Source organism: Pan troglodytes, chromosome 20, assembly GCF_028858775.2.
Source record: "Pan troglodytes isolate AG18354 chromosome 20, NHGRI_mPanTro3-v2.0_pri, whole genome shotgun sequence".
Classification (NCBI taxonomy): domain Eukaryota; kingdom Metazoa; phylum Chordata; class Mammalia; order Primates; family Hominidae; genus Pan; species Pan troglodytes.
This window is the reverse complement of record NC_072418.2, coordinates 38,901,373-38,925,061: the sequence shown is the minus strand read 5'-3', so window position 1 is coordinate 38,925,061 and position 23,689 is coordinate 38,901,373. Positions and strand designations below refer to the sequence as shown.

At 59.8% G+C, this 23,689-nt stretch overlaps 2 protein-coding genes and 1 long non-coding RNA gene across 21 annotated transcripts; 2 read left to right on the top strand and 1 right to left on the bottom strand.

Annotated features, from left to right (window-relative positions):
• Nucleotides 1-5,880: 5,880 nt before the first annotated feature.
• LOC134809103 (inactive serine/threonine-protein kinase TEX14-like) lies at nucleotides 5,881-6,872 on the top strand. The gene is made up of 4 exons (XM_063801507.1): nucleotides 5,881-6,033; nucleotides 6,110-6,264; nucleotides 6,346-6,406; nucleotides 6,700-6,872. The coding sequence occupies exons 1-4, from the start codon at nucleotides 5,929-5,931 to the stop codon at nucleotides 6,775-6,777; spliced, it is 399 nt and encodes a 132-aa protein (XP_063657577.1). The 5' UTR covers nucleotides 5,881-5,928; the 3' UTR covers nucleotides 6,778-6,872.
• An 861-nt stretch (nucleotides 6,873-7,733) lies between these two features.
• On the top strand, nucleotides 7,734-9,650 carry LOC104003359 (uncharacterized). The gene is made up of 5 exons (XR_008540995.2): nucleotides 7,734-7,964; nucleotides 8,446-8,533; nucleotides 8,623-9,120; nucleotides 9,307-9,356; nucleotides 9,453-9,650. It is a non-coding gene; the product is annotated as an uncharacterized LOC104003359 (long non-coding RNA).
• Nucleotides 9,651-9,703: 53 nt separating this feature from the next.
• On the bottom strand, nucleotides 9,704-23,011 carry ARHGAP33 (Rho GTPase activating protein 33). 19 transcript variants are annotated; one of them, XR_010153816.1, is made up of 23 exons: nucleotides 22,851-22,994; nucleotides 20,773-20,870; nucleotides 20,607-20,691; nucleotides 20,155-20,235; nucleotides 19,914-20,051; nucleotides 19,391-19,483; nucleotides 18,195-18,317; nucleotides 18,030-18,107; nucleotides 17,880-17,946; nucleotides 17,712-17,771; nucleotides 17,456-17,608; nucleotides 17,276-17,378; nucleotides 16,011-16,155; nucleotides 15,849-15,931; nucleotides 15,658-15,765; nucleotides 14,210-14,355; nucleotides 13,678-14,032; nucleotides 13,421-13,574; nucleotides 13,193-13,338; nucleotides 13,044-13,118; nucleotides 11,454-12,113; nucleotides 10,967-11,358; nucleotides 9,704-10,882 (listed from the first exon to the last, which is right to left on the bottom strand). XR_010153816.1 is itself a non-coding variant. In XM_054673326.2 (22 exons), exons 1-22 carry the CDS (start codon nucleotides 22,854-22,856, stop codon nucleotides 10,097-10,099), a joined length of 3,783 nt encoding a protein of 1,260 aa, XP_054529301.1. In that variant the 5' UTR covers nucleotides 22,857-23,011; the 3' UTR covers nucleotides 9,704-10,096. The 19 variants fall into 19 exon arrangements, 15 of the variants coding, with proteins under 15 accessions (XP_054529301.1, XP_063657570.1, XP_054529302.1 ...); XR_010153817.1 differs by having other exon boundaries at nucleotides 9,704-9,821; XR_010153814.1 differs by lacking the exon at nucleotides 22,851-22,994 and adding an exon at nucleotides 21,599-21,992 and having other exon boundaries at nucleotides 17,712-17,774.
• Between the last annotated feature and the right edge of the window lie 678 nt (nucleotides 23,012-23,689).

Sequence of the window (23,689 nt, the reverse complement as noted above, 5' to 3'; positions counted from 1 at the left end):
CTAGGTGTGGTGGGTGGCCTGTGCTTGTAGTCCCAGCTACTTGGGAGGCTGAGGCAGGAGGTTGGCTTGAGCCCTGGAGGTGGAGGCTGGAGTGAGCTATGATCTCGCCACTGCACACCAGCCCAGGCAACAGAGTGAGATCCTGTCTGAGAAAAACGCCAGGTGCAGTGGCTCATGCCTGTAATCCCAGCACTTTGGGAGGCCAAGGCGGGCAGAAGTCAGGAGATTGAGACCAGCCTGGCCAACATGGTGAAACCCCGTGTCTACTAAAAATACAAAAATGAGCCGGGCATGGTGGCGTGCGCCTGTAATCCCAGCTACTCGGAAGGCTGAGGAAGGAGAATTGCTTGAACCTGAGAGATGCAGGTTGCAGTGAGCCGAGATCGCGCCACTGCACCCCAGCCTGGGCGACAGAGTGAGAATAAAAGCACTGAATGAGGCCTCTTTTGAGCTAGGTTCTGGGGTGAAAACGCTGTGAACACAACAGTGACAAGAACGACCCAAGGCCCTGCCTTACAGGGCTTAGTCCGGTGTGGGTAGACAGCCCCGTCCTCAGACAGTGACAGCCCCGACTGGTCAGGGCTGTGGGGCCCAGGCTGAGTGGCTGGGGCTGTGTTGGGGAAGGGGATGCTACTGCGCAGGCGCTGCGGGAGGCCACTGGTGCTCAAGCACCTCGGATTCCCGCTCATACAGCCGGCCGGATCATGTGGCAGTCAGGTGGCGACCACTATCTAGCCAAACGGTGAGTGCAAAGCCACCTGGACTGGGGTGTGGGCCCAGAACTTTCCCAGAGCTTTCTGGGCCCTCAGATCACACTCAGACCCTTCCCCCAGCCCTCAGGCCCCTCCCACCCTGTCCTACTCTTCCGTGGCCCTCAGACCACACCCCTGCCCGCCCCTTTAGCAAACCCTGTCCCCATTCCACTGACCCCTTCCCCAGCCCCAGACACTGTCCTCAGAGCCCCCTTTCCCAGCCTGTAGCCCCCACCCCCAACACACAGACACTTCCCTAGTCCTTAGTCCACGCGTCCCACCCGCGGAACCTCGCACAGTCGGCAGATCCTGCCATCAGCGCCCTCTCCTCCTTCAGAGCGCGCCCGCCGCCCTCAGACCCCATCCACCCCACGGACCCCACAGACGCTGTCCCCAGAGCCTCCCCATGACCCCTCTCACCGCCTCTCAGATCCTAAACCACAGGCGCCTCATCCTCCCACCGCAGCCGTCAGAGCCTCCTCCTGAGCCCTCCGACTCCTTTCCCAAGCTCGGATCCTATCCTTGCAGCCCTTCTGCCACCCTGGCACGCCCGACCCCAGCCCTAAGCCCCCTCCCAGACTCCCGATTGCCTTAGATCCCCCTCAGCTCTCAGCCTCCCTGCGACCCCAGACCTTCTGGCGTGTCGCCCTCCCAGAGCCACCCCCTTTTCTCATTCAGCCACCTCCCTTCCCATCAGACCCCTCCTAAATCCCGTTCCCGTCTAGACTGCGCCCCCAGGACCCCCAGCCAGCTCTGTCTTCATTGTTTTGTTGTGCCCAAAGTTCCAGTCCTTCACATCCCCCTTCCCTGATGAGACCCCCTAGCGGATCCCTGCCCAGGAGCCGACTGAGCCGCAGCCCACAGATGCCCTCGCAGCCCTTTCGCGCTTCCCAGTGGAGCTGGGCTCCAAGAGGGATCTAGACACCCAGGTGGGCCGTCTGCACCACCTGGCTGTGGCTGGGAGCCCAGGATGGGGCCCGGCCAGGCTCCTGCGGAGAGGTGAGGGCCTGGCTGCAGGTACATCTGTGGCTGCAGGATCAAGGAGCTGTATGGAGGGTGTGGCTTCAGCTGGCCAGTCAGCAGTGGTACCGAACACCGACTGTGTCCCGAGCTCTGTGGTCCCTGATGGGGCTTTAAGGGTGAACATGACCCTTGGACCATTGGGAATGAAATGCAGTGGGATGAGGATGAGACCCTAGACAGTATGGCCTTTCAGGTGGAGGATGCTTGAGTCTTACAGTATAAGAGTCAGCCACGCAAAAAAGGTGAAATGAAGTGGGGAGAGATGGTGGGGTGCAATGGCTCATGCCTGTAATCCCAGCAGTTTGGGAGGCCGAGGCAGGCAGATCACTTGAGGTCAGGAGTTTGAGACCAGCCTAGCCATCATGGTGAAACCTCGTCTCTACTAAAACTACAAAAATCAGCCAGGCATGGTGGCATGTGCCTGTAATCCCAACTACTTGGGAGGCTGAGGCAGGAGAATCATTTGAACCCGGAAGACAGAGGTTGCAGTGAGCTGAGATTGTGCCATTGCACTCCAGCCTGGGCAACAGAGCGAGACCCCGTCTCAAAAGAAAAAAAAAAAGAAGTGGGGAGTGATGGAAGAGGCTGTGCAAATGCTCTGAAGTCAAAATGAACTGCTCATGCATGAGTAGCAGCAGGACTTGGAGAGACGTGAGGCTGAAGTGGCCACAAGTCCACACAGTTAAGGGCCTCTAAAGGAGTGTGAGTTTTGTTGGATTTTGTGTGTGTGATAGGAAACTGTTGGCATTGTAAGCAGGAAATTAACATAATTAACATTAAATTAGGCTGGGCAACCTGTTCCACATGGCTCACACCTATAATCCCAGCACTTTGGGAGGCCGAGACAGGAGGATTGCTTGAGTCCAGGAGTTTGAGACCAGCCTGGGCAACATAGCAAGACCCTATCTCTATTTTAAAAAAATTACCTGGGAGTGGTGGCATCATATGCCTGTAGTCCCAGCTACTTGGGAGGCTGAGCAGGGAGGATTGCTTGAGCCCAAAAGGTCGAGGCTGCACTGAGCCTTGATCAGGCCACTGCACTCCAGCCTGGGCAACAGAGTGAGACCCTGTCTCAAAACAAAAACCCATTGAATTAACAATGTACAATTTCTGTTTTGATTTTTGTAAAGTTGATTGTGTTTCAGGCCACTTTCTGAACTTGCTTACTAGTTTTAATTGTTTTTTTGTTTTGAGACAGAGTTTCACTCTTGTTACCCAGGCTGGAGTGCAATGGTGCAATCTCTGCTCACTGCAACCTCTACCTCCCGGATTCAAGCGATTCGCCTGTCCCAGCCTCCTGAGTAGCTGGGATTACAGGCGCATACCACTACACCTGGCTAGTTTTTTGAATTTTCAGTAGAGAAGGGGTTTCGAACTCTTGACCTCAGGTGATCCACCTGCCTCAGCCTCCCAAAGTGTTGGGATTACAGGCATGAGCCACCACACCCAGCTGATAGATTTTCTTATGTTGAATCATCCTTGCTTTATGGGGATAAATCTATTCTATTTTATTTAAAGTTTTTGCATATATATGCAATTGATATATAATCTTACTTTCTGTTTCTGGAAACTTTCATCTAGTTTTGGAATTAAGGTCCTGCTAGCCTCATAAAATGAGCCTTGCCTTCTTTTTCTATTTTTCTTTTCTTTGGAACAACTCATATAAGATTATCTAGTCCTTAAAAGTGATTTGTGTTTTAAGAAGAGACCTCGGGCCGGGTGCTGTGGAGTGTGCTGTAGTCCTAGCCGCTCAGGAGGCTGAGGTGGGAGGATCACTTTAGCCCAGGAGGTCAAGGCTGCAGTGAGCTGTGATCGCACAACTATACTCCAGCCTGGGTGACACAGTGAGACTCCGTCTTTATTTTATTTTATTTATTTATTTATTTTTTTGAGACGGAGTTTCACTCTTGTTGCCCACGCTAGAGTACAGTGGCATGATCTCTGCTCACCGCAACCTCCGCCCCCTGGGTTCAAGTGATTCTCCTGCTTCAGCCTCCCAAGTAGCTGGGATTATAGGCATGTGCCACCAGACCTGGCTAGTTTTTGTAGTTTTAGTAGAGACAAGGTTTCTCCATGTTGATCAGGCTGGTCTTGAACTCCCAACCTCAGGTGATCTGCCCACCTCGGCCTCCCAAAGTGCTGGGATTACAGACGTGAGCCACCGTGCCTGGCAACACTCTGTCTTTAAAAAAAAAAAAAAAAAAAAGGCCGGGTACAGTGGCTCATGCCTGTAATCCCAACACTTTGGGAGGCCGAGGTGGGCAGATCACCTGAGGTCAGGAGTTCAAGACCAGCCTGGCCAACATGGCAAAACCCCTAATCTACTAAAATAAAAAAAAAATTAGCCTGGCATAGTGGCACACGCCTGTAATCCCAGCTACTTGGGAGGCTGAGGCAGGAGAATCACTTGAACCTGGGAGGCAGAGGTTGCAGCGAGCCGAGATTGCGCCATTGCACTCCAGCCTGGGCAACAGATTGAGACTCTGTCTCAAAAAAAAAAAAAAAAAAAAAAAAGGCCTCTGTGGGGCAGGATGAGTGCAGAAAGGCAGTTAAGATGCTGTTGTAAAAGATAGTGAGCTAATGAGTCAAATGCAATGCCGCAAATCTGGTATTCAGAGATTCCTGAAGGTCCACATTTGGAGGGGTTTTGTGGCAGAGACCACGCTGGGTTGGGCCCAGTGCATGAATAATTAGCCGTGTCTGCCAAGGACACAGGAGTGCAAGGACAAGGATACCATGCATTTGCTCTACCTGGGGTAGGGGCTGGAGGAAGAGGAACTGGGGAATGACGGGTTTGGAGACCCAGGGCTTGGGGCAGGAGTGAGTGGTTGGGAGGGGGAGCTGAGCAGGAAGCTGGTTGGGGAGGGGATTGGCGGAGGCCTGGAGGTAAGGACATGGAGGGGGCTGCCAACTGGATTGAGCCCTTAGATGCAGGCTTCAAAAATAAAATTGAGACCATGCATGGTGGCTCATGCCTGTAATCTCAGTACTTTGGGAAACCAAGGCAGGAGAACTGCTTGAGCCCAGGAGTCCAAGACCAGCCTGGGCAATATAATGAGACCCCATCTCTACAAAAAATTAAAAATTAAAATAAATAAAATTTGAGAGATCTGATAAAATCCAGAGTTTGCTTTACTTGAAGAGCTGAGTGCTGGCCTCATGGGACCTGTGTGTACCACACTGAGTCACAGCTGGGTGGAGTCCGCCTGTCCCGGCCAGTGCGCAAGGCTCCTGGAAGTCAAAGTCCCCTGAAGTCCACTTCCTCCTGGCCCATGGGGACCTTTGTGTGATTTTGATCCTCCTGGGTTGGGGGATAGATGTTTGCACGGCAGGCAGATGTCACCCCTTGTTTCAACTCTGTGGACTTAATGATTTGGGGAGCACTGTGTTGAGGTGGATTGCGAGGCATGGTCCTCAGCAGCTGGAGGGCAGGGGTTCCAGGACACAGAGATGGAACCTGGGGTCCATAGTCATCCAGTCATGGAGGGGCTGTGGAGGATGGGAATTGGCAAGGGTGTTTGCCTAGCGGCCCTCAGGCCTCCAACCCAGGAGTATGGGCCTGGGGCGTCCTAAGCCTGCCCGCCCCTTAGGTGTCCAGGTGGACGGGGAGAACCCTGAGGGGCAGACAGCGCTCTTCCTCTCGGCGCTGCTGGGCCACGGCTCTGCCATGCAGCTCCTGCTGGCCTTTGGTGCCAAGCCCAACCAGTGGCTGGCCAGCCAGTGATGCCCCCCATCCCCAGGGGCCCAAGTTTGAGCCCCAGAAAGCCTGAGAGCTAGGGCTCTCTTCCCCTGAGGCATCTCTCCCTCACGATGCCTCTTCCATTCCCTGGTGACCATCCTGTCCTCCCAGTAACCCTCCTTATTCTCTCAATTAACCCCTTCTCATTCCCCAGTGACTGTTCCCATTCTCCCAGTGCCTCCATGCTCGTAGTGATCCTCATTCCCTAAAGACCCCATCCTGCCCTCATGTGACCCCTCCCATCCTCATATTCACCTCCCATGACATGGTGACTCCTCCCATCCCCCAGGGCCCCCATCCTGCCCCTTTTTGTCCCTGTTCAGTCCCTTCCCTAATCGACTCCCACCGCGTTGTTCTGCTCTAGCCGCTGCCTGGATAGCAGCACCCCCGTGCCTGCAGGCGCCTTCTCTAGTGATGGTGCCCCTGCTGCAGGCAGGGGGTGACTTGCAACTGCATGACCAGCGGGGTCGCACACCACAAGACTGGGCTGAGCAGGGTGGGGCCAAGCAGAACTGGGAGGTGAGCAGTAGCCCTGGTGGGAGTGAGGCATCAGGGCCGGCACCCATCAGGCCTCACCCTACGTGCCCTCCTCCAGTTGCTGGAGTTGTTGCAGCTCTGCCGGGCCCACATATCAGCGTTCGTGCATGACGGTGAGTTGCCACCCATGGCATCTCTGGACCGGTTGCAGGCCAGATTTGGGAACAGCCCGCCTGGCTCCCTGTCCTCCCTGAGGCTGATGCAGGCAGACAGGTAACCGTCCACATTCTGAAGCCCACCCGCCCAACCATTCCCAGCCACCCCAGACTTACCCTCGGCCTGCCCCCACCCCAGGACGCTGAGGCTAGCACAGATCAGGAGAGCCTCCCAAGTCCCGGCCTTGGGGTTTGGTCAGGTAAGCAGGAGTGGCTGTAGGAGTGGGAACCACCCCTGTCTTCTTCGTGCCTCATGATCCTGCCTGTCCCTAGCTGAGTAGCCTGTGGCCACCGGGGCTGGTAACGGGCATCCCCCTTGTGGACCCCAAGGAGCTACTGGCAGCCCAGGGAGAGCCTGACTGCACCTATGAGAGCAGCTCCCCACCCTCATGGCCAAGGGAGAGCCCCGCTGTGCCCTTGCCAGCTCTCCTGCTCCCCTCCCAGGGAAAGCCCCCTCGTCTCAGGCCTGTACTGCCCCGCCCCTATTCTCCAGCCTCCTGTGGATGGGTCACAAAATGACTGTGCAGCAGCCGAAGGCCCCTGGAACCCAGACAGATGTGCTACTGGCTGACCTTCAGCACTGCAGGTACCTGTGCCAGCCCCCAGCCCGGCCTCCTGTTGGCCCTCCCACGGAAGACAAGGGTGTGTGGCCGTAGTCATGGCCAGAATCTTCACTTCTGGGCCAGCACCCGGCATGGAGCCCTCCTGCTGGGGCGATCCCCCCACTGGAAAGTGGGTGGGTACCAGTTGTGTGTGCAATGCCCTGTAGGCCTGAGAGGAGGTGGGGGTGGGGAGGGCACCAGGATGAGGTAGGCGGTGGGTGCTGGCCCTCCCACTGCTGGGCTGCGTGACCTGGGATCAGTCTTTCCTCTGTCTGATGGCAGGTGCAGATTGCCTGCCCTGGCACGTGGTGGGCAGTCTGGGCCCAGGAGCATCTCCCACCCTGTGTGGCTGGGGCCTGCTCGTGAGTGGCCTGCTGTCCTCCTGCCCAGCACGCTGCACCACCCTGGCCTGTTGCTGCTGATGGCACTGAGTCCCTCTGCAGATCTGTCGGGGCTGTGCCTTCTCTTTGAGCCTGTGTGGCTGGGCTCCCTGCAGGGGGTGCTGCACCCACCGAGACCAAGTGAGGAGGCACCCGGGACTGTGCTGGGCCTGCCGCCCGGCCCCCTGCTGCAGCAGGTGCTAAAGGCCCTGCTGTTCCTGCAGGCCCACTGGCGAGCTCACAGTGGCTTCAGCTCTCACACTGTGTAGCTGGTGCAGCCAGGCCTGGCTAAAGTGGGCCACCTGGAGCACAGGCGCCTCCTACGCCAGTGCTGGCTGCGGCCCAGGTGAGTGCCTGCCCTGCCTGCTGCCCCTTGACTCGGGCCTGCACGCTCCCCTCCTCCCTGTTCTCCAGCCTCCGTGGCCATGGGCAATGGTGTCTTGTAGACCCCAGGGAGGAGGTGGGGGTGGAGAGGGGCACTGTGAGTGGCATAGGAGCTAGGTGCTGGCCCTACCACTGCTGGGCTGTGTGACCTGGGGTCTCAGTTTTCCTGTCTGGTGGCGGGTGCAGGTCCCTGTCCAGCAGCCGTCGGCTCACCAGGCCCCTTGGGCTCCACAGGCAGCAGAAGGGCTACCCCTGGGGAGGCCCAGGCCCAGGGCTTCCCCCGCCCCCTGAACTATACCCATGGCTGCCACTTCAGCTGATCTGCGGTGACATGCCCACCACCACCTCAGACCTCTACAGCTTCTGCATCCTGACCCAGGAGGTCTTCACTGGTGAGTGAGTGGCTGCGCCCCACCCCATGAAGGCACCCTCCCGCTTGGGTCCCTAACTGTGCTTCCTGGCAGGAGAGCTGCCCTGGGCTGGGAGAGGGGGACCTGAGGTGAAGGCCAAGCTGGAGGCAGGGGAGAGTCCGGCCCTGGAGCCCCGGGTGCCAGCACCCTACCAGGCCCTGATTCGAGCTGGGCTAGGCCTAGCACCGGCTGACCGCTGGGGCAGCCTGCAGAGTACCCGATACCTACTGCGGGAGGCCACGGCCCAGGTACAGGGCAGGTCAGCAGGGGGTGGGTGGTGGCCATGGGACCCCAGGCAAGCCTGTGTCCCCACACCCCGCCTCCAGTCCACAGGACGTGGCTCCTGAGGTGAGCTCCCCAATGGAGTGGACCACGCTATCCCCTGCACCCCAGGGTTCCCCACCAAGTTAGAGGGCAAGGAGGGGATGCTGGCAGGTGCTGACCAACTGGTCTGTCCCCACAGAGAAACTGTACATCAAGTGGCTCACAGAGCCAAGACCACACCCAGGCCTGTGGCCCCTGTGATGTCCCCAGGCCCCATCCCATGCCAGGTAGGAGCCAGGACGGGGCTGTGGGGGACCAAGGGAGCTGTGGGACACCTGGGCAACCCATGCCAGCTCTCTGCCATCCTTCTCTGCAGGCCTGAGACTCCTGAGGTCAGAGACCACAGCAGGATCCCAAGGGGTGCAGCCTGGAGCTTGGGCAGCAGCTTGACTCTAGGCAGCAGCCCTGGGTCTGGCCACAGCCCCACAGCCAGGGTCAGCCTGCACTGCTGCCTGGAGCCCAGCTCAACAGTACAGATACCCCCAGAGCCCTGCACAACTGTCCCACTGCTAACCTGTGACCCCCTCCGCCCGCCCTCCAGGAGTCACCAACCCCAAGTTCCCTGGCTGCCTCTCCTTTGACCAGGGAACTTTAGGGTCGCCCAACTGTCCCCTCACTCACCTATGACCCTTAACCAACCCTGCTTCCCCCAGGGCCCTTCCCTGCACTCCAACTCCAGCCTCTAGGACTCAGCCTCCCTGCTGGGGACCCAGAGCTCTGCGGAACAGTTTGAGGAAGCTCTCAGCCAAGATTCCAGCCCTGCAGGGGCTGCTGCAGCGCACACACAGGGTTATTCTGCTGAAGCCCCAGCCCTGTGAGCCCATCCCCAGTCTGCTGACCCACAGGGAGGCTTTCCACACACTGGGAGGCTGCTGGCAGGGAAGGCCACGAGGGCAGGCTAAGCAGAGGACCCCGAGCTCAGCCTGTGCCCCATCTGCCCTCCCAGGCCCGCTGGAGCGCCATGGCTACCAGGTGGCAGCTCCAGCCTTCTCTCCTGCAGGCACCCGGTACTGAGCTCACTAGAGGAGGTCTCTTCTCCAGCCTGCAGAAGTGAGACCCGAGGCCTTGGATGGGAGGACCCCAGGTAATCCTAGGTCTTTATCCCTGAGGTAACCCTAGGTCTACCTGTGCCTCACTGCTCCCCAGGATGGACCTGCTGGAGGAGATCATAGCAGAGCTACAAAAAGGATGTCAGCTTGGAGAAAAGCCCAGCCTGAGCCCCGCTCCTGACCTAGACTCCCAGGGTGCCCATGGTTCCCTCTCTGCAGATACCACCTCTCAGAGGCTCCCAGGAGTAACTCCTGCCTTGGTGCCTCCCCAAAAGGAAATAGAATGATAAAGTGCCCCCTCTGTCTGTCTTCACTCACTGAGTTTGGCCCCAGAACGACTTCAGCAGCCACATTTTCACCATTTTATTCATTAATGTTGTCAGATGGTTTAGTGGGGCATGTGGGGAAAGAAGGGTAGGAGTTGTCCCCCCATCCCCGTGCACAGGTCAGGACATGCTGGGGGCTCCTGGAGGGAGAGGAGGATGGGGTCAGCCTAGCCCCTCCCACCCCAGATTTGTGCGAGGGCCCCCAGGATGGAGGGTGGTGGGGGGATGGGCAGACCCTTCAGTCCAGGGTAGGGAAGCTGAGATTATAGGTTAGGGACCCACATCAGAAGCAAGTTACAAAGTTAGAAACCTGGGGTAGTGGTCGGGGTTCAAGAAAATACAAAACAAGGGATTTGGTTGGGCCAAGATCCAGTGAGGGTGAAGGGAAGGAAGGACGGCCCCTCCCAGCTGGTGCTCAGCAGTAGCTTCGGGTCTGGCCCTCAGAGTGGAGGGACCAGCTGGGAGTGGGGTAAGGGGGTGGGGGACCAGCCCCCTCCCCTCTTTGCCCTCCATTTCTGTACAAGGACCCTCGGTGGAGCTCGCCCCCCCTTCCGTAGGCTGGCGGGGCTGCCCTGTAGAGCAGGAGAGGCTCAGGAGGGCCCCAGGGACCCGGCACCCTATGAGGGGTACAGGGCCCCCAGGGTGCCCGTTGTTTCTGGGGAAGGCGGGGGACTGGGGGACCTGGATCGGAACGGCTTCGGGGGTGGGCAGGAGGGGAAGAGGAGGAGGAAGAGGCAGGTGAGGGACCCCTGGGCCCTAGAGCTAGGTTGACGTAGAGGGGCTCAGGCGGTGTGGGGCGCCGAGCAGGGTGCTGGGGGGCTGAGTAGCCAAGGTGGTCAGGGGGAAAGCAGGAGGGGGCTGGTGGGTAGCTGAGCAGGAAGTCGGGGGACCTGTGGAGTGGGGGTGATTGGCCAAGCATGCCGTAGGAGGCATTGAGCCTGTCGGGGGGCATGGAGCGAAAGGGACTCCAGGAGCGGGTGGGGCCAGAATAGGGGGACCCCTCACTTGCCCCGATCTCATAGTACAGGTTCTCTCCCCTGTCGAGTGGTGCAGGGGGGCCCAGGGAGCTCCTCCAGACTGGGGCTGGGGAACTGGGCTGGAAGGATGGGGGGCCCAGGGGGTACAAGCCTGGCTTGGGGACCCCGAGGAAGGGTGGCAGGCACTCCCTGGGGGCTGGGGAGAAGAAGCCGGGGGTAGGAACCTGTGAGGGGACAGAACATGGGGACTGGGCTGCTGCCTCTGGCGCATCCCTGCCCCCGCCACCTGCCCTGAGCTGGGCACTGACCTGGGCAGGGCCTCGGAGTCCCCTCCTTGAGGTCCCCATGGGCCGCTGGCTCCTCAGCAGGCTTCCATCACTTTGTTGCCTTGGTAAGTAGGGTGGGGGTCCCGGGACCCAGGCACCCGGGTGGGCTAGGGAGTTGGGAGGTGGCCCACTCCCTGAGGTCCCCAGGGGCTCCTCGCCCACCTCCAGAGACAGCGAGCGGTGGAAGGGGGATTGGGGAGCAGGTGGGGTGCCCCCACACTCCTGCTGGCTCTGTTGCTCGGCCACCTGCTGAGCCCGCTCAGCCAGGGCCAGGGCCATGAGGCGTGCTGGGTTCTTAGGGGGCGGGGGTGGGGCACCCCCAGGGCGCAGGAGAGACAGGGGAGGGGGTGGCAGTGGTGACTCCATATCAGGACCTATATAAATGAATGGAGAGGGGTTCAGCTGGGGCCAGGCCCTCAGAATCAGTGACAGCTGGCGGGGACAGGGGTGGGGTAGGCCGAGGACTCACCGAGTGGGCCCTGGGCTCCCCGGAGCTTGCTGCACATCTCCTGCTGGCAGGCGTCAGTCAGCGGGGCCTCGGCTCCACGCAGCAGCAGGGGTATGAGATGGGGGCGCAGGCTCCGGCCGGGGCTGAGAGCTGGTGTTGGGGTGGCTGAGGCAGGTGCTCCCCCAGCCCCCAGCAGTTCTAGGACAGCGGGTGGCACTGATACAGCCAGGGGCTCTGAGATGTCTAGGGCAGCAGGCGAGGCGGGGCTGGTGGGCCCCCGGGGCGAGATGGCCTGGGGGGTCACCCTGGGTGGGAAGGCAGAGGCAGGGGCGGGGGGTGCTGGGCTGGCGGGAGGTGCGGGATCCCCTGGGGTGGGGCTGCTGCAGCGGAAGGTTAAGGGATCAAAGTCCAGCCCCCGGAGTCCCTCCAGGCAGCGGGGTGGGCTGAAGTCCAGCTCATCACCATCATCTAGCCAGGCTGAGGTACGGTGTGAGGGAGACCCAGAGAGTGCCCCCAGCCCAGCTGCTGAGGACTCAGAGGATGAAGAGGAGGACTCAGAGGAGGAGGACTCGGAGGAGGAGGACGAGGACAGGCTCTCGCAGGAGCCAGCAGGTGCTGGGCCCACAGGGAAAGCGTCGCTGCTGGAGTGGGGTCGCCGCAGCCTGTGCAGCCTCTGGAGGCCTGGAGGGGTGGGGTCAGTGAGACCATCCCTGAGAACAGGGCGCACAGCCCCACAGAAAGCTGGGGAAAGGACATGAAGAGGCGCCTCCTGGAGAGGGCCACAGTAGCTGTGAAGCCAGGAAGAGCTGTTCAGATTGACAGTGGAGACCATGAAGAAGACACTTCGGGCCCAAAGTATGAAGGCCCTGTGGCTGCCCCACAGGCTGTGAGCACGAGACCAACAGATTCACATACAGCTGCTGAGCCAGCAGGACAGCACCTGGGCTCCTGGGTATGTAGGAGGGCAGTACCCCAGGAGTGTGAGGATGGCGCGGTGGCTCAGAAGAGCCCCCAGAGGCACGGCTGGGTGGGGTGGATAAGCAGCCCCCCGCAGAGGTCGGAGAGCAGCACCCAGCAGTGTGGCGGGCTGTGAGGTAGCGATGGGGAAAAAGCCAAGCTCCCCATACAGTGCGGCATCCCTTTCTTACAACGCCCTTTAAATCAAGTTTCCAAAATGGCTAGAACTGAGCAGTACGATCCTTACACACACACCTGTGTATGATCAAACCCGGAAAGCAAGGGCAGGGAAGTCTGCAATTTGAGAGGATGCCACCAGTGGGGAGGAACTCGAAGGGGAGAAGGAATGGGGCTGCTCTAGTTCTGGCTGCTGGGTTCATGGGTGTCCATGATATTATTTTAAAATGTTCAACAGGAATAATAAAGACTTTTAAAGGGCCCGTCATGGACCAATGGGTAAGTTAAGTTCAGTGTGTGATGAACCAAAGGTGATACTGTATCCAACTCATTGTACATAAAGGCCAGGTTAAATTTTTCAAAAGCCCCAGGGCCCCCAAACGTGAAGTATAAAATTTGGAGGCCAAACCAGGGCCCCAATTCCTCCCGGCTCCACATGGGCACAGGTAGCGCCCCCCACTTGCCCCCCTTGCTCACCAGCCCCGCTGGCCTGCGATGACAGAGACTCCTCGCTCTTGGCAGATCTCAGTGTGACGGTGTCGGGTCTGCTGCCTGCAGGAGAGGGAGAGGTAGGAGGGCACTCCAGCGACCATCGCTACCCACCAGCCCATGGCCCAGCCTCTCACCTGAAGGCTGCGGTGGGGCACGGGTGCCCCCCAGCCAGGGCAGGGGCTTCTTTCGAGGGACACTGGGGCCCCGGCCCAGTGCAAAGAACGTCTTCCAGCTGCTGCCCCCTGGCTTCCGCTGCTTCTCCCCTCTCTCCCCTTTCCTCCTGCGGTTTGGGGGAGAAACAGGAGGCCGTCTGAGGAACCAGGCCTCCACCTGCCCCTCGCCGCCCCCAGCATCCCACTCACCTTTCCGCAGGTGAGGCCGGGGCCTTGGGAGTTGTGGGCTCCGTGGGCGTCCCCAGCCGGCCCTGGGTGCGTGCCTGGGCTTCCTCCAGCGTCAGCAGGCGGGTGGAGGGGCAGCTGCCCGCAAGGGACTTGGGCCTGGGGAGCAGGCAGCGGCCTGGGGAGTGTGGAAAGGGGGCAGCTGTCAGCTCTGGGGCCGCCCAAGGCCACAGGCAAAGCCAAGCGCCACAGCCCAAGCCCCGGCCCCGCAGCATGCCCACCCGGGCTGGCAAGGCAGGGGGCCGGGGCGGATCAGGCGGGAGCAGGCGGGCAGCAGGCAGGTGGGAGGAGGGCGGGGCGGGACGAGCTGATGAGGAGGCAGCTCCCGGCGGCCAGCGAGGGCAGCGGCTCTGGCTTCAGTTACCTCGGGCCAGAGGGCCCTCCGACGTGCTGAGTCCTGACTGGGCTGGGGTCCGGGGCAGGGCGGGGAGTCTGGGCGGGGCCGGGGCGGGGTCAAGTCTGGGGACCTCCCACCTCCTCCCAGGTGGACCCATGGCCCCAAGCGCCCCCAGGAGCTACAAGGGGTGAAGGAAGAGCGGCGTCCGGGCCAAGAGGTGGGAATCCTGAGCGGAGGAGCTGAAATGAGAAGGAGGGGGGCGCGGGGAGGGAGAGGCCGGGGCGGGATCCTCAAGGAGCCGGAGGGAGGCCCAGCTTCAGTGGGGTGGGGATGGGACTGGGAGCCCACCTGCCCTCCCCCTGCAGCCCTGATAGTGGTGGGCAGTAGCCAGGACCTCAGGGGGTGGGAGGGCATACCTGCAGGGTCGAGGCCGGCGGAGGTGAAGGTGTCGCTGAACAGGACGTCCACATGGGTGAGCAGAAACTCCACCACCACCGACTGCACCCGAACTTCCCGGAACGCCGCCGCGCCACCCATTCCCACTGACTCCAGCTCCATGGACCTGGGTGGGAGGAGCGGGAGGGAGGCCGGGTGCCTTGAGCCCAGCCAGCAGGTTCTGGCAGGGCAATGAGGGGAGCCATGGGGGGCAGTGACTGTCTATTCAACACCTCTGACCTCAAACTGATCACGCCTCGCTGGGCTCTCAACCTTCCCCCAGACCCGCCCCTCCTGCCTTCCCCATCTCAGTGTGGTTCTTCCTGTGGCTCTGGCCAAACACCTTGGGGTTGCCCTGGGCCCCCCTCTTTAACTCCCACAATCAATCTGTCACCCCCTCCACTGCCACCCATCTGGCCCAGCCTCCATCTCCCCCAGCCTGGACATCCCAGAGCCTCCTTCCGGTCCCCACCCCAAAGTATGCTCCCACCTGCAGCCAGAGGGAGCCTGAGACCACCTGAGTTCCATCAGGGCCCGCCTGGCTCAGAGCCCTGCCCTGGCTGCACCTCGCTCCAGGCAAGAGCAAAGTCCTCACTGTGACCCATGACCTGTGAGTCACCCCTCTGTCTGGTCCCTGTCACCTCTCTGACCTCATCATCTCCTCTCCCTCAGCCCCTCACTCACTCAGCTCCAGCCACACCAGCCTCCCTGGGGCTCCTCCAACACACCAGGCACCGGCCCAGGCCCAGATGTCTGCACCTGCCGTTCCCTCAGCCTGTCACTCCCCATGTGTGCACCTGGGGCCCTCCCTCATCCTCTGCAGGTCTTGACTCAAATATTGCCTTCTTAGTGCAGTCTTCCTCACCCACTTTATTCAAAACTGTACACTCCCTTCTCTGTACCCCTGGCCTTTCTCGTTTATTTTTCTCCGTACATCTTACGCCCGTCCTCTGACATACCACCTGTTTTACTTGTTTATGTATCTGTGCCCCCAGAAGAGTGTGAACTCCGGCAGGGGAGAGATCATGCCTGTCTCGTTCACCATCAAATCCTCCAGGCTTATTCTGCTGCTGGCCACAGAAGACCTGCCAAAGCCTCCCTTGCCACTCTCGCTAAAAACTTCACACTGCCCTGACCCTGCACACTGCCCTTCCCTCCTCCTCTCTCCTCCTCAGCACTCAACACCATCAGACTTTATTCTGTATTTTTCCTGTTGATGTTCATGGTCCATCTCCTCCATGAGAACATGAGTCCCAGGAGGACAGGGCCATGCTCAGTGCTGGGTCCCCAGTGCTGGGGACGGGGCCAGGTCCATGGGAGGTATTTGATAGACATGTATTCGATGAATAAACAAAAGAAAAGCTGGGCGGGTTCCTGGGGTGGTTTTGGGGAAAGACCTGAGGGGCAGGCAGGCGAGCAAGCAGCTCACCGTAGCAGGTTGGGTGCCCAGACAATGGCCAGGTTGCGGGCATGCATGCTGGTGTTGGCACTGTGTCTCGCCATGCGGGCCAGGTGCCTCAGCAGGTACTCCAGGGTCCTGGGGGTGGGAGCAGAGGGGGACACCTGAGCCTCAACCCCCTTGGAATCCCACCAAGTCCCGCCCTGCCCCTCCTGGTTTACCTGTAATGTGGCGGGGGCAGCTGCTGGATGACATCGTGCACCCGCACCAGACGCTCCTCCTCCCCAGGCACTGACATGGCCTCCTGAGATGGTGGGCAGGTGTGATGAGGTCTGGGCCAGAGGCGTCCCGGCCCCCTCCGTCCCGCCAGCTCCCTTACTCACACTGAACTTCCCATAGAGCTGGTAGGTGAGCAGAGGGTTCGGAAGCTCTCGGAAGTAGAGCTTGCAGAGGGAGGACACGCTGTGGATGTCCTGCAGGAAGGCAGGGCCAGACAGCTCCGGGATCCTCTCACTGTCAAACTCGTGCCTGAGACCACCGTGTCAAGGAGGAGGAAGATCCAGGTCAGAGGGGCTCGCTCACGTGGCCATGCTCCCCTTGCCCCTACCCCCAAGTACCCGCAGGTGGATGGAACCCTCTTCCCCAGGTCCTACACTGGGCTCTTCAGAGGCAGAACCTTACTGAACTCCCCAGCAAGCCTGTGTGGCAAAGAGAAGGGTGCCGCATTTACAGAGGAGGATGCTGAGGCTCAGACAGAGGTGCCTCTGCCTGCAGCTACCCAAGACTGTCTGACTCCAGAGCATGAGCGGCTCCTACCATGCAGCTGCCATTCTCCTGGCTGTAAGAGGGCACTGGAAAATGTGGACAAAATCCCAGCACCCTGCTACTCCCAATTCTCTGGTGGGGCCCCACTGCCTGTGGTAAAATCTCCCACCCATTGCCACCTCCTGCCTCCCTCTTGGCCACCCCCCTGCAGGCTTCAAGCACTCCCCTCTCAGCCTCCTGCAGGCCGAGATCTCACCTGGCTCCTCCCCGCCTCTAGACCCCGCCCTGGCTCAGAGCCCTCCTGCGGTTCCCCCTTCACTTATAGTAAAAGCCAAAACCCTAACATGAAGGCCTTGCCTGCGCTGGCACGGGGACTCCTTGGCCATGGCCTCCTGTTGCTGTTCCCTTTGCCCTGCTGCTCCCTCTGCATGGCCTGCCCCTCCCCTCCTCCAGGCCCTCGCATGAGGTGGCTCTGCCCTTGCCATCCAAAACTGCAGGCCTCCCTCCTGGCTCTTCGTCGCCATCCTCCTTACCCCAATCTGTTTTCCTCCATAGTACCTGTCATCTTCTGGTGAACTCTATCCCTCCCCTGTTTGTCTCTTCCTCTAGCCCATGGGCCCTATGAGGGCAGGGGTTTCTGGCTGTCTCACTCACTGCTGCGTCCCCAGTGCCTAGAACAGTGCCTGGCACGTGGCAGGTGCTCGGTGAAGACAGTCCTCGCTTAGACTGCTAACTCTACTCTCAAGAGAGCTGTCCCTGACCCCAGCCTTGATCCTGCCACTCCTGACTCCTGGTAACTGTGTCCCCAGCACGCAGCACGGGGCTGGAGTGGAGGTGCTGGGTGAGTGCCTGTGGAAGGACAGGGTTGGCTAAGGGCCCTCACCGAAGCCTCTGGATGTTGGAAGACACGCCTGAGAGCCGGTAGATCCCATCCACCACCCCGTGGGCCTCAATGAACTCGGAGCAGCAGCGCAGCACCTGGGGCACTGGGAGAAAGCAAGGTCAGGGCTGGGTGGGCCGCAGCCCTGGTGTGACGGGTGGGGTGGGTGGGCCCCGGCCTCACCATCCTGGCCTGAGTTGCTGAGGTGCTCGCCAAGATCGCAGCCAAACACCCTCTGTCGCAGGATTCCCCGCTGCCGCAGCCGCTGCCGAGAAGGGCGGGAGCGCATGAAGGTGCGGAGCAGGCCGGCCAGCTTCCCACGAGGCCGTGGCACAGCTGTGGGGGCAAGGGGCAAAGGGCAAAGGCAGGTCTTGTGGGGTCAGCATGGCCAGGGGCCTGGCGGGGTAGGGGCTGGGACCTGACCGCCTATTTCTATTACCTGAGGTCAGAGACGAGATACCCTGGGGAGCCGGGATGCCACATGGGGGGCCATCAGCATCTGCTAGGCGAAAAATGGGGTGGAAGGGATGAGTGGGAGGCAAAAGACGCAGGAGGCCCCACCCCTTCCCACCCCTCCCCACACCTCCCATCCATCCATGGCACTTACCCGCCTTCAGGCCCGGACCTGGCCGCTCTGTGAAGAGTTCCACACACTCACTGGGGAAGAACCCGACCTGAGGAAGGTCAGGGTCAGTAGCTGGGCCACCCCAGTTGGCAGGTACCCCAGCCCCACCTGTCCGCGCCCAGCTGGACTCACCTGGAAGCCTCGCTTGCCCCGCCACCAGCTCCGATCCTCTGTGGGTGGCATGTCGATCACCGAGACAATGTCTCCCACCTGGGAGTGGGCGGGTGGGAAGAGAAGGGTCAGAAGGAGCAGGGGGTGTGGGGAGCCCAGCTGGAATCTGCTTCCCCACAGCCTCACCTCAAAGGACAGCTCATCTGGCGCCTGGGCTGTATACCGTTTGATCACATGGGCGGCCGCCACTGCAGGGATATTGAGTGACGCCTCCTCACTGAGGAGCAGTCGCCGGCCATGATTGTCCAGCTGAAATAGAGGTGGAATGTGGCAAGGACAGGTCAGAAGACGGTGTTAGTACAGGCATACCAAGCTCCTCCGCACTGGGTGAGGCCACTGCCTGCCCCCGTCAAGAGCCCCTGTCACTCAGAGCTATTGGTCAAACACCTAGATTCCTGTTTGTAGGGATGCAGCCCTGGCACCCTCTGCGGGTGGGGAAACCTCTAAGACAAACCCCTTTATTTCCCCTCACATGTCCCAGGACTCTCCCACCTGAAGGCTTCCCCATCCACCTCTGCACCTTCATCCTCCGCAGCAGATGCCACACGGTTGCCATCTAAAATCTCTCTGTGCTGGGCGTGGTGGCACACGCCTGTAATCCTAGCACTTTGGGAGGGTGAGCCTGGAGAATTACTTGACCCCAGGAGTTCAAGACCAGCCTGGTCAACATAGCAAAACTCTGTCTCTACAAAACATATTTTTTTAATTAGCCAGAGGCCAGGCACAGTGGCTCATGCCTATAATCCCAACACTTTAGGAGGCTGAGGTGGGCGGATCACCTGAGATCAGGAGTTTGAGACCAGTCTGACCAACATGGAGAAACCCAGTCTCTACTAAAAATATAAAATTAGCTGGGCGTGGTGGCACATGCCTGTAATCCCAGCTACTCAGGAGGCGGAGGCAAAAGAATCACTTGAACCTGGGAGGCAGGGGTTGCGGTGAGGCAGGGGTTGCGGTGGGCGAGATCGTGCCACTGCACTCCAGCCTGGGCAACAGGAGTGAAACTCTATCTCAAAAAAAGAAAAAAAACCCCTCTGGTTTAAGCCACTCATAGCCAGGTGTTCTGCGAGTTACAGCCCAACCCATTTCTAACTGATATACATTTAAACCCTTGTATCCTTAAAGCCGAACACCTGCTAACACACACACATGCTCACACACATTCTCTCACAGGCATGCGCCCACACAGACACTAAAATATCAACGCCTCCTCCACTCTGGCTCCTTTCTTTTCTATGCCCACACACACACCGAGGCTGCTTCTCGCCCCTCAGACACCCCCTCACCCACTCTGAACCTCCAAGCCCCCTGCCCAGGCCCACCTCCATCCAGGTGAGCACAGGCCCGCAGTTGAGGTTACTGTCCACCAGTCCTGACAGTGTCTCCAGGTACTGCAGCAGCAGTGGCACCAGCATCTGGGGGCAGGTTGTCAGGGTGGGCCTCTGTGAGTGGACGTGAGAGAGCCCACTGCCCTCCCACACTGCCCTAGCTCGTCTCTGGGCTGAAGTTCATCCCGAACACATGGGTGCTGCTCAGCTGTTAGGTACTGAGATATGGGCATATGAATGAATAAACAGGCTGGGCCAAGCTCTTGAGTACCCTGGTTGGTATGACCATGGTGACCCTCCCATGGGACCCCCTGGAACTCCCCATGATCCTAAAACTTAGCAAAGCTAAATGTAGCAGAAGCCTACTACGTTTCTAAGGCTTCTCCATTCATTCAGATTGGTTGGGACTTGGGCCATACCAGTATTTAAATATTTCTCTATCCCGCTGCCTTGATGATTTCACACTGTGGATGAGGACACACTCATGAGGCAGGGGCTGAGACAACAAGCAGGTTACCTGGGCAGCCCTGGCACCCTCGGGGGGCGGGGGAAGCTCCGGAAGGCAGGAGAACCTCCGGTCAAATATGCATCGGTGGAGGTGGGCATCCAGGGAACGAAAGTCATCGTAACTCCGGAGAACCGGCCAGGAACGGCCCTGTGGGAGCAGAGGGACAGAAGGGAGCAGGGGCCCCATGACACCGAGCTGAGGACTACAGTGGCCATTCTCTCAGGCTAGATGAGAGGCGGGATGGCCTCACCTGACAGGTCACCTGCACCCCGAACACCAGCTCATTCTCTCCAGAGAGGCTGGGCCCTTCACGGTCTGGAGACAGCAGGAGCTGCAGAGGGAAAGCAAGGCCCAGGTGGACTTTTGTCCCAGTCCTGACCTCCTGGGGATGGCACTATCTAGGGACGGGTTTGTGTCTCCCTTCTGGACCTCCCCGAGGACAGGGCCTGGTGATGTGCTGGTCCCTGACATAGAGCAGATACCTAACAAAAGTTGTTGTTGAATGAATAAAAGAACAAATGGATGAATGAATGAGCAGCTCTCCCCATCTGCTGTGGCTCCTGCAACTTTTGCTACTGACTGCTCAGACGCGTGCAGCAGCCAGTCACAGGGATAGGTTTCAGAAGCAAAGCACCTGATATCGTTGCAAGGTTGGGTAGGATATTGTCTTCCCTCCTGGGTGCAAATGCAAAGCCCCCATACCTGAATGTGGCCAAAGTCAACGTTCTCGTAGTGGAAATGGGCGCAGTCAGCCAGCCGTGGGAAGGGGCCTCGAGGAGCTGAGAGCCTGGGAGACAGGGGATGCGTCACCAGCAGCTCCTTGAGTCTCCCCAGCTCCTAGCTGAGCCCTTTCCTCCCTCACCCTCACCTCTTCCCAGGCTTCCCCTTCACACTGGGCCCCCCAGCAGTGGGTAGAGGCTGCACCGAGCCCTCCCCTGGGCCATCCAGGCTGTCAGTGCTGCGTGCCTGTAGAGCAGAAAGAATCAGAGGCCCCCAGAGATGGGAGCAAAGAGACAAGGAGAGCATTGTTATCTGGCAGCGCGGGCCCAGAGCCCCGGGCGCTCCACACACCGCCCTGAGCATGAAGCAGGAGGGCAGGTCGGGGGAAGTGAGGGCTGGGCTGAGGACAGGACTGCTTCTTCGTGTGTGGTCTGGGGTGGGGGACTGGAGAAGCAGGGGCCAGATGTGAGGCGGGGCAACAGGATGGAGAGCATGCTGGTCCCATCTCTCCCCCTGCTGAAAACCCTTCCGTAGCCCCTGCAGAGTACAGTGATCTCCTACCACTGTCTAGACAATCACAGCTCCCATCTCATCAGCCTTCCTGCTTCCAGCCTCTCCCCTCCTGCCAGCTTTTCCGCAATAGCCTGGATCGTTTTCAGAAAACACAAATCTGGCTCTATTTCTCCATAGATCCTGGGCCTTCAATGACTCCCTGTTGTCTTCAAGATGAAGTCTGAATTCTCTGGTCTGATAATCGAGACTTCCCTGAGCTGATTTCTGTTTACCTCTTCAGTCCCATCTCTTCCCATTGCCCCCACTCTCAGAGCTCTTGAACTTCTAGGAGTCCAAAAAAAGCACCCTCTTCTCATTTCCTTCTAGGCCTTTGCAAAGGCTGTTCCCTCAGCCTGGAACACTCGCCCCACCTTTCCCTGGGTACATTCATCCTCATTCCCACCCCTCAGGTCCCAACTCACATGTGCCCTCCTCCAGGAAGTTCTCCCTGACCCTTCAGGCTGCGCCTGGCATCTCCTCTGGACTCTCTCCATCCCCTGAGGTTTCCCCATCCCAGGTTCCATGCCTTGACCAGAGCTTCTCCCTTCACAGCTCTGATCACTCTGAGATGGCACTGGTGGTGACAAGTTCATCTCTCTCATTGGACTATGACCGGCCTCCCAGAAGGAGGGCCCCAGACTAAGCTCCCCAGCATAGAGCTGGGCATTGAGTTGGTGTTCAGACATGATTGTTCCTGATTCTTTTCTGGGTCCCCAGTGCCAGCCCAGTCGCGCAGCAGGGACTGGGTAAAATCTGATGAATAAATTAACCAGCTGCCAGACAGATTCACTGGGCTGTAGCATCTCCCTGCTCCATGTCCCTGCAACCCCCAGTCACCCTCAGGGTCTCACCCTCAGGGTCTGTCCCCCTCCAGCCCATAAGGTTCCCCAAGGCAGGATGGGAGCTGACTCTCTCTGTGCCTGGAGCGTGGGGCCTGCACAGAGGCGGTCTCAGTGAATGTCTGCTAAGTGAGGGAATGAATGGACGAATGAGCGGGAGCAGCATGGTGGGAGAGGGAAATGGTGGGGGAGGGGGATGAGGACAAGGAGATGGAGCAGACCCGAGGATCAAGGGAGGTACAGTGCTGGCCTGTTGGGGTGGAGTAAGGAAGGAGTGGCTGGAGAGACGAGGCAAAGGCTCAGACTGATGCTGGGCGGGGGGGATTGAGAGGAACTGGGATAGGGTGAAAATGAGGGAGAAGGAGAAGAAAAGGGTCAGGCTGGGGATGGAGCGGGTGGGGGGTGGGGCTCGGGAATGAGAAAGGGGCTGTGGGGAGGAGGAGGGGGCTCCGCCGGGGAGGGCTGAGGGCTGGCAGAAGGATGCCGAGGAAGGTGCTGGGATGGGGGCTGGGGAAAGACCCAGGAGCCTCAGGAGGCCCCTGCAGGGGCCACTTGGGTGGCGCGGGTCCCTTCCTGGACCAGCCCCGCCTCCTCCCAGCCCGGGCCCTAGGTCTCTGTCACCCCATCCAGGGCGTGGAAGACGGGGATGCGCGCTTAGGGGGCGGGGTCGAGGTACGGGCTGGGACCCGGGATGGGGCCGCAGGACGGGAGGGACCACGGCTGAAGCACAGGCCGCGGGATCGGGCGGGGCCGGGGGCGGGGCGCGCGGGGCGGGGCTGCGCACGGACAGACTGACATCCGGACGGACAGGCTGACGGCCGCGTGGGACCCTCACCACCATGGTCGCGTAGCCTCCTCAGGCCCCGGCCGCGCTCGACCCCTCGCTCGCCGTTCTCGTCGCCGCTGCCGCCGCCATGGCGACACAAAGGGGAGGGCGCGAGCCGCGCGCGGGCGGCTGCAGACCCCGCCCCTAACGGCTGCCCGTGGCTCCGGCGCGCGCCCCACGGGGGCGGGGGGGGGCAGCGGGAACGCGGCGCTGCTTCTCATTGGCTCCACCCTTGGCCTTAGGCCGATGCCCCGCCCACCCGGAGGCTTCTCATTGGTTTCACCTTGGGCTCCGCCCCGGCTCTGTGTCCTCGGTCCCGCCCCTCGAAGTTTGACAGCGCCACGCCCATGACTGCTTTTCATTGGCTGTCATCGCCCTCCTGAGACACGCCCCCAGGTTCTTTATGCTTTGCTTCCGACACTTCCAACACCAAGCAATGGACCCTCCCTTTCGTCCACTCCCAGTGTCCATTCTTCTGACTTTTTTATTTTTATTTTTTTAAGAGACAGGGTCTCACTCTGTCGCCCAGGCTGGAGCGCAGTCCTGCAATCGTGGCTTACTGCAGCCTCAACCTCCTGGGCTCAAGCGATACCTCCCAAGTAGCTGGGACTACAGGCGTGCGCCATCACGCCTGGCTAATTTTTTTTAGACATGGGGGTCTCACTATGTTACCCAGGATGGTCTTGATCTCTGGGGCTCAAGAGATACTCCCTCCTCAGCCTCCTTTCAAAGCGCTGGGATGACAGGCGTGAGCCACCACGCCAGCCCCTGATAGTCTTAATTGGATTCTCCCACGGCCTCAGAGCAGTGCCCAGTTCCTTAAGCAGCTTTTCAAAGTCCCAGTCCCA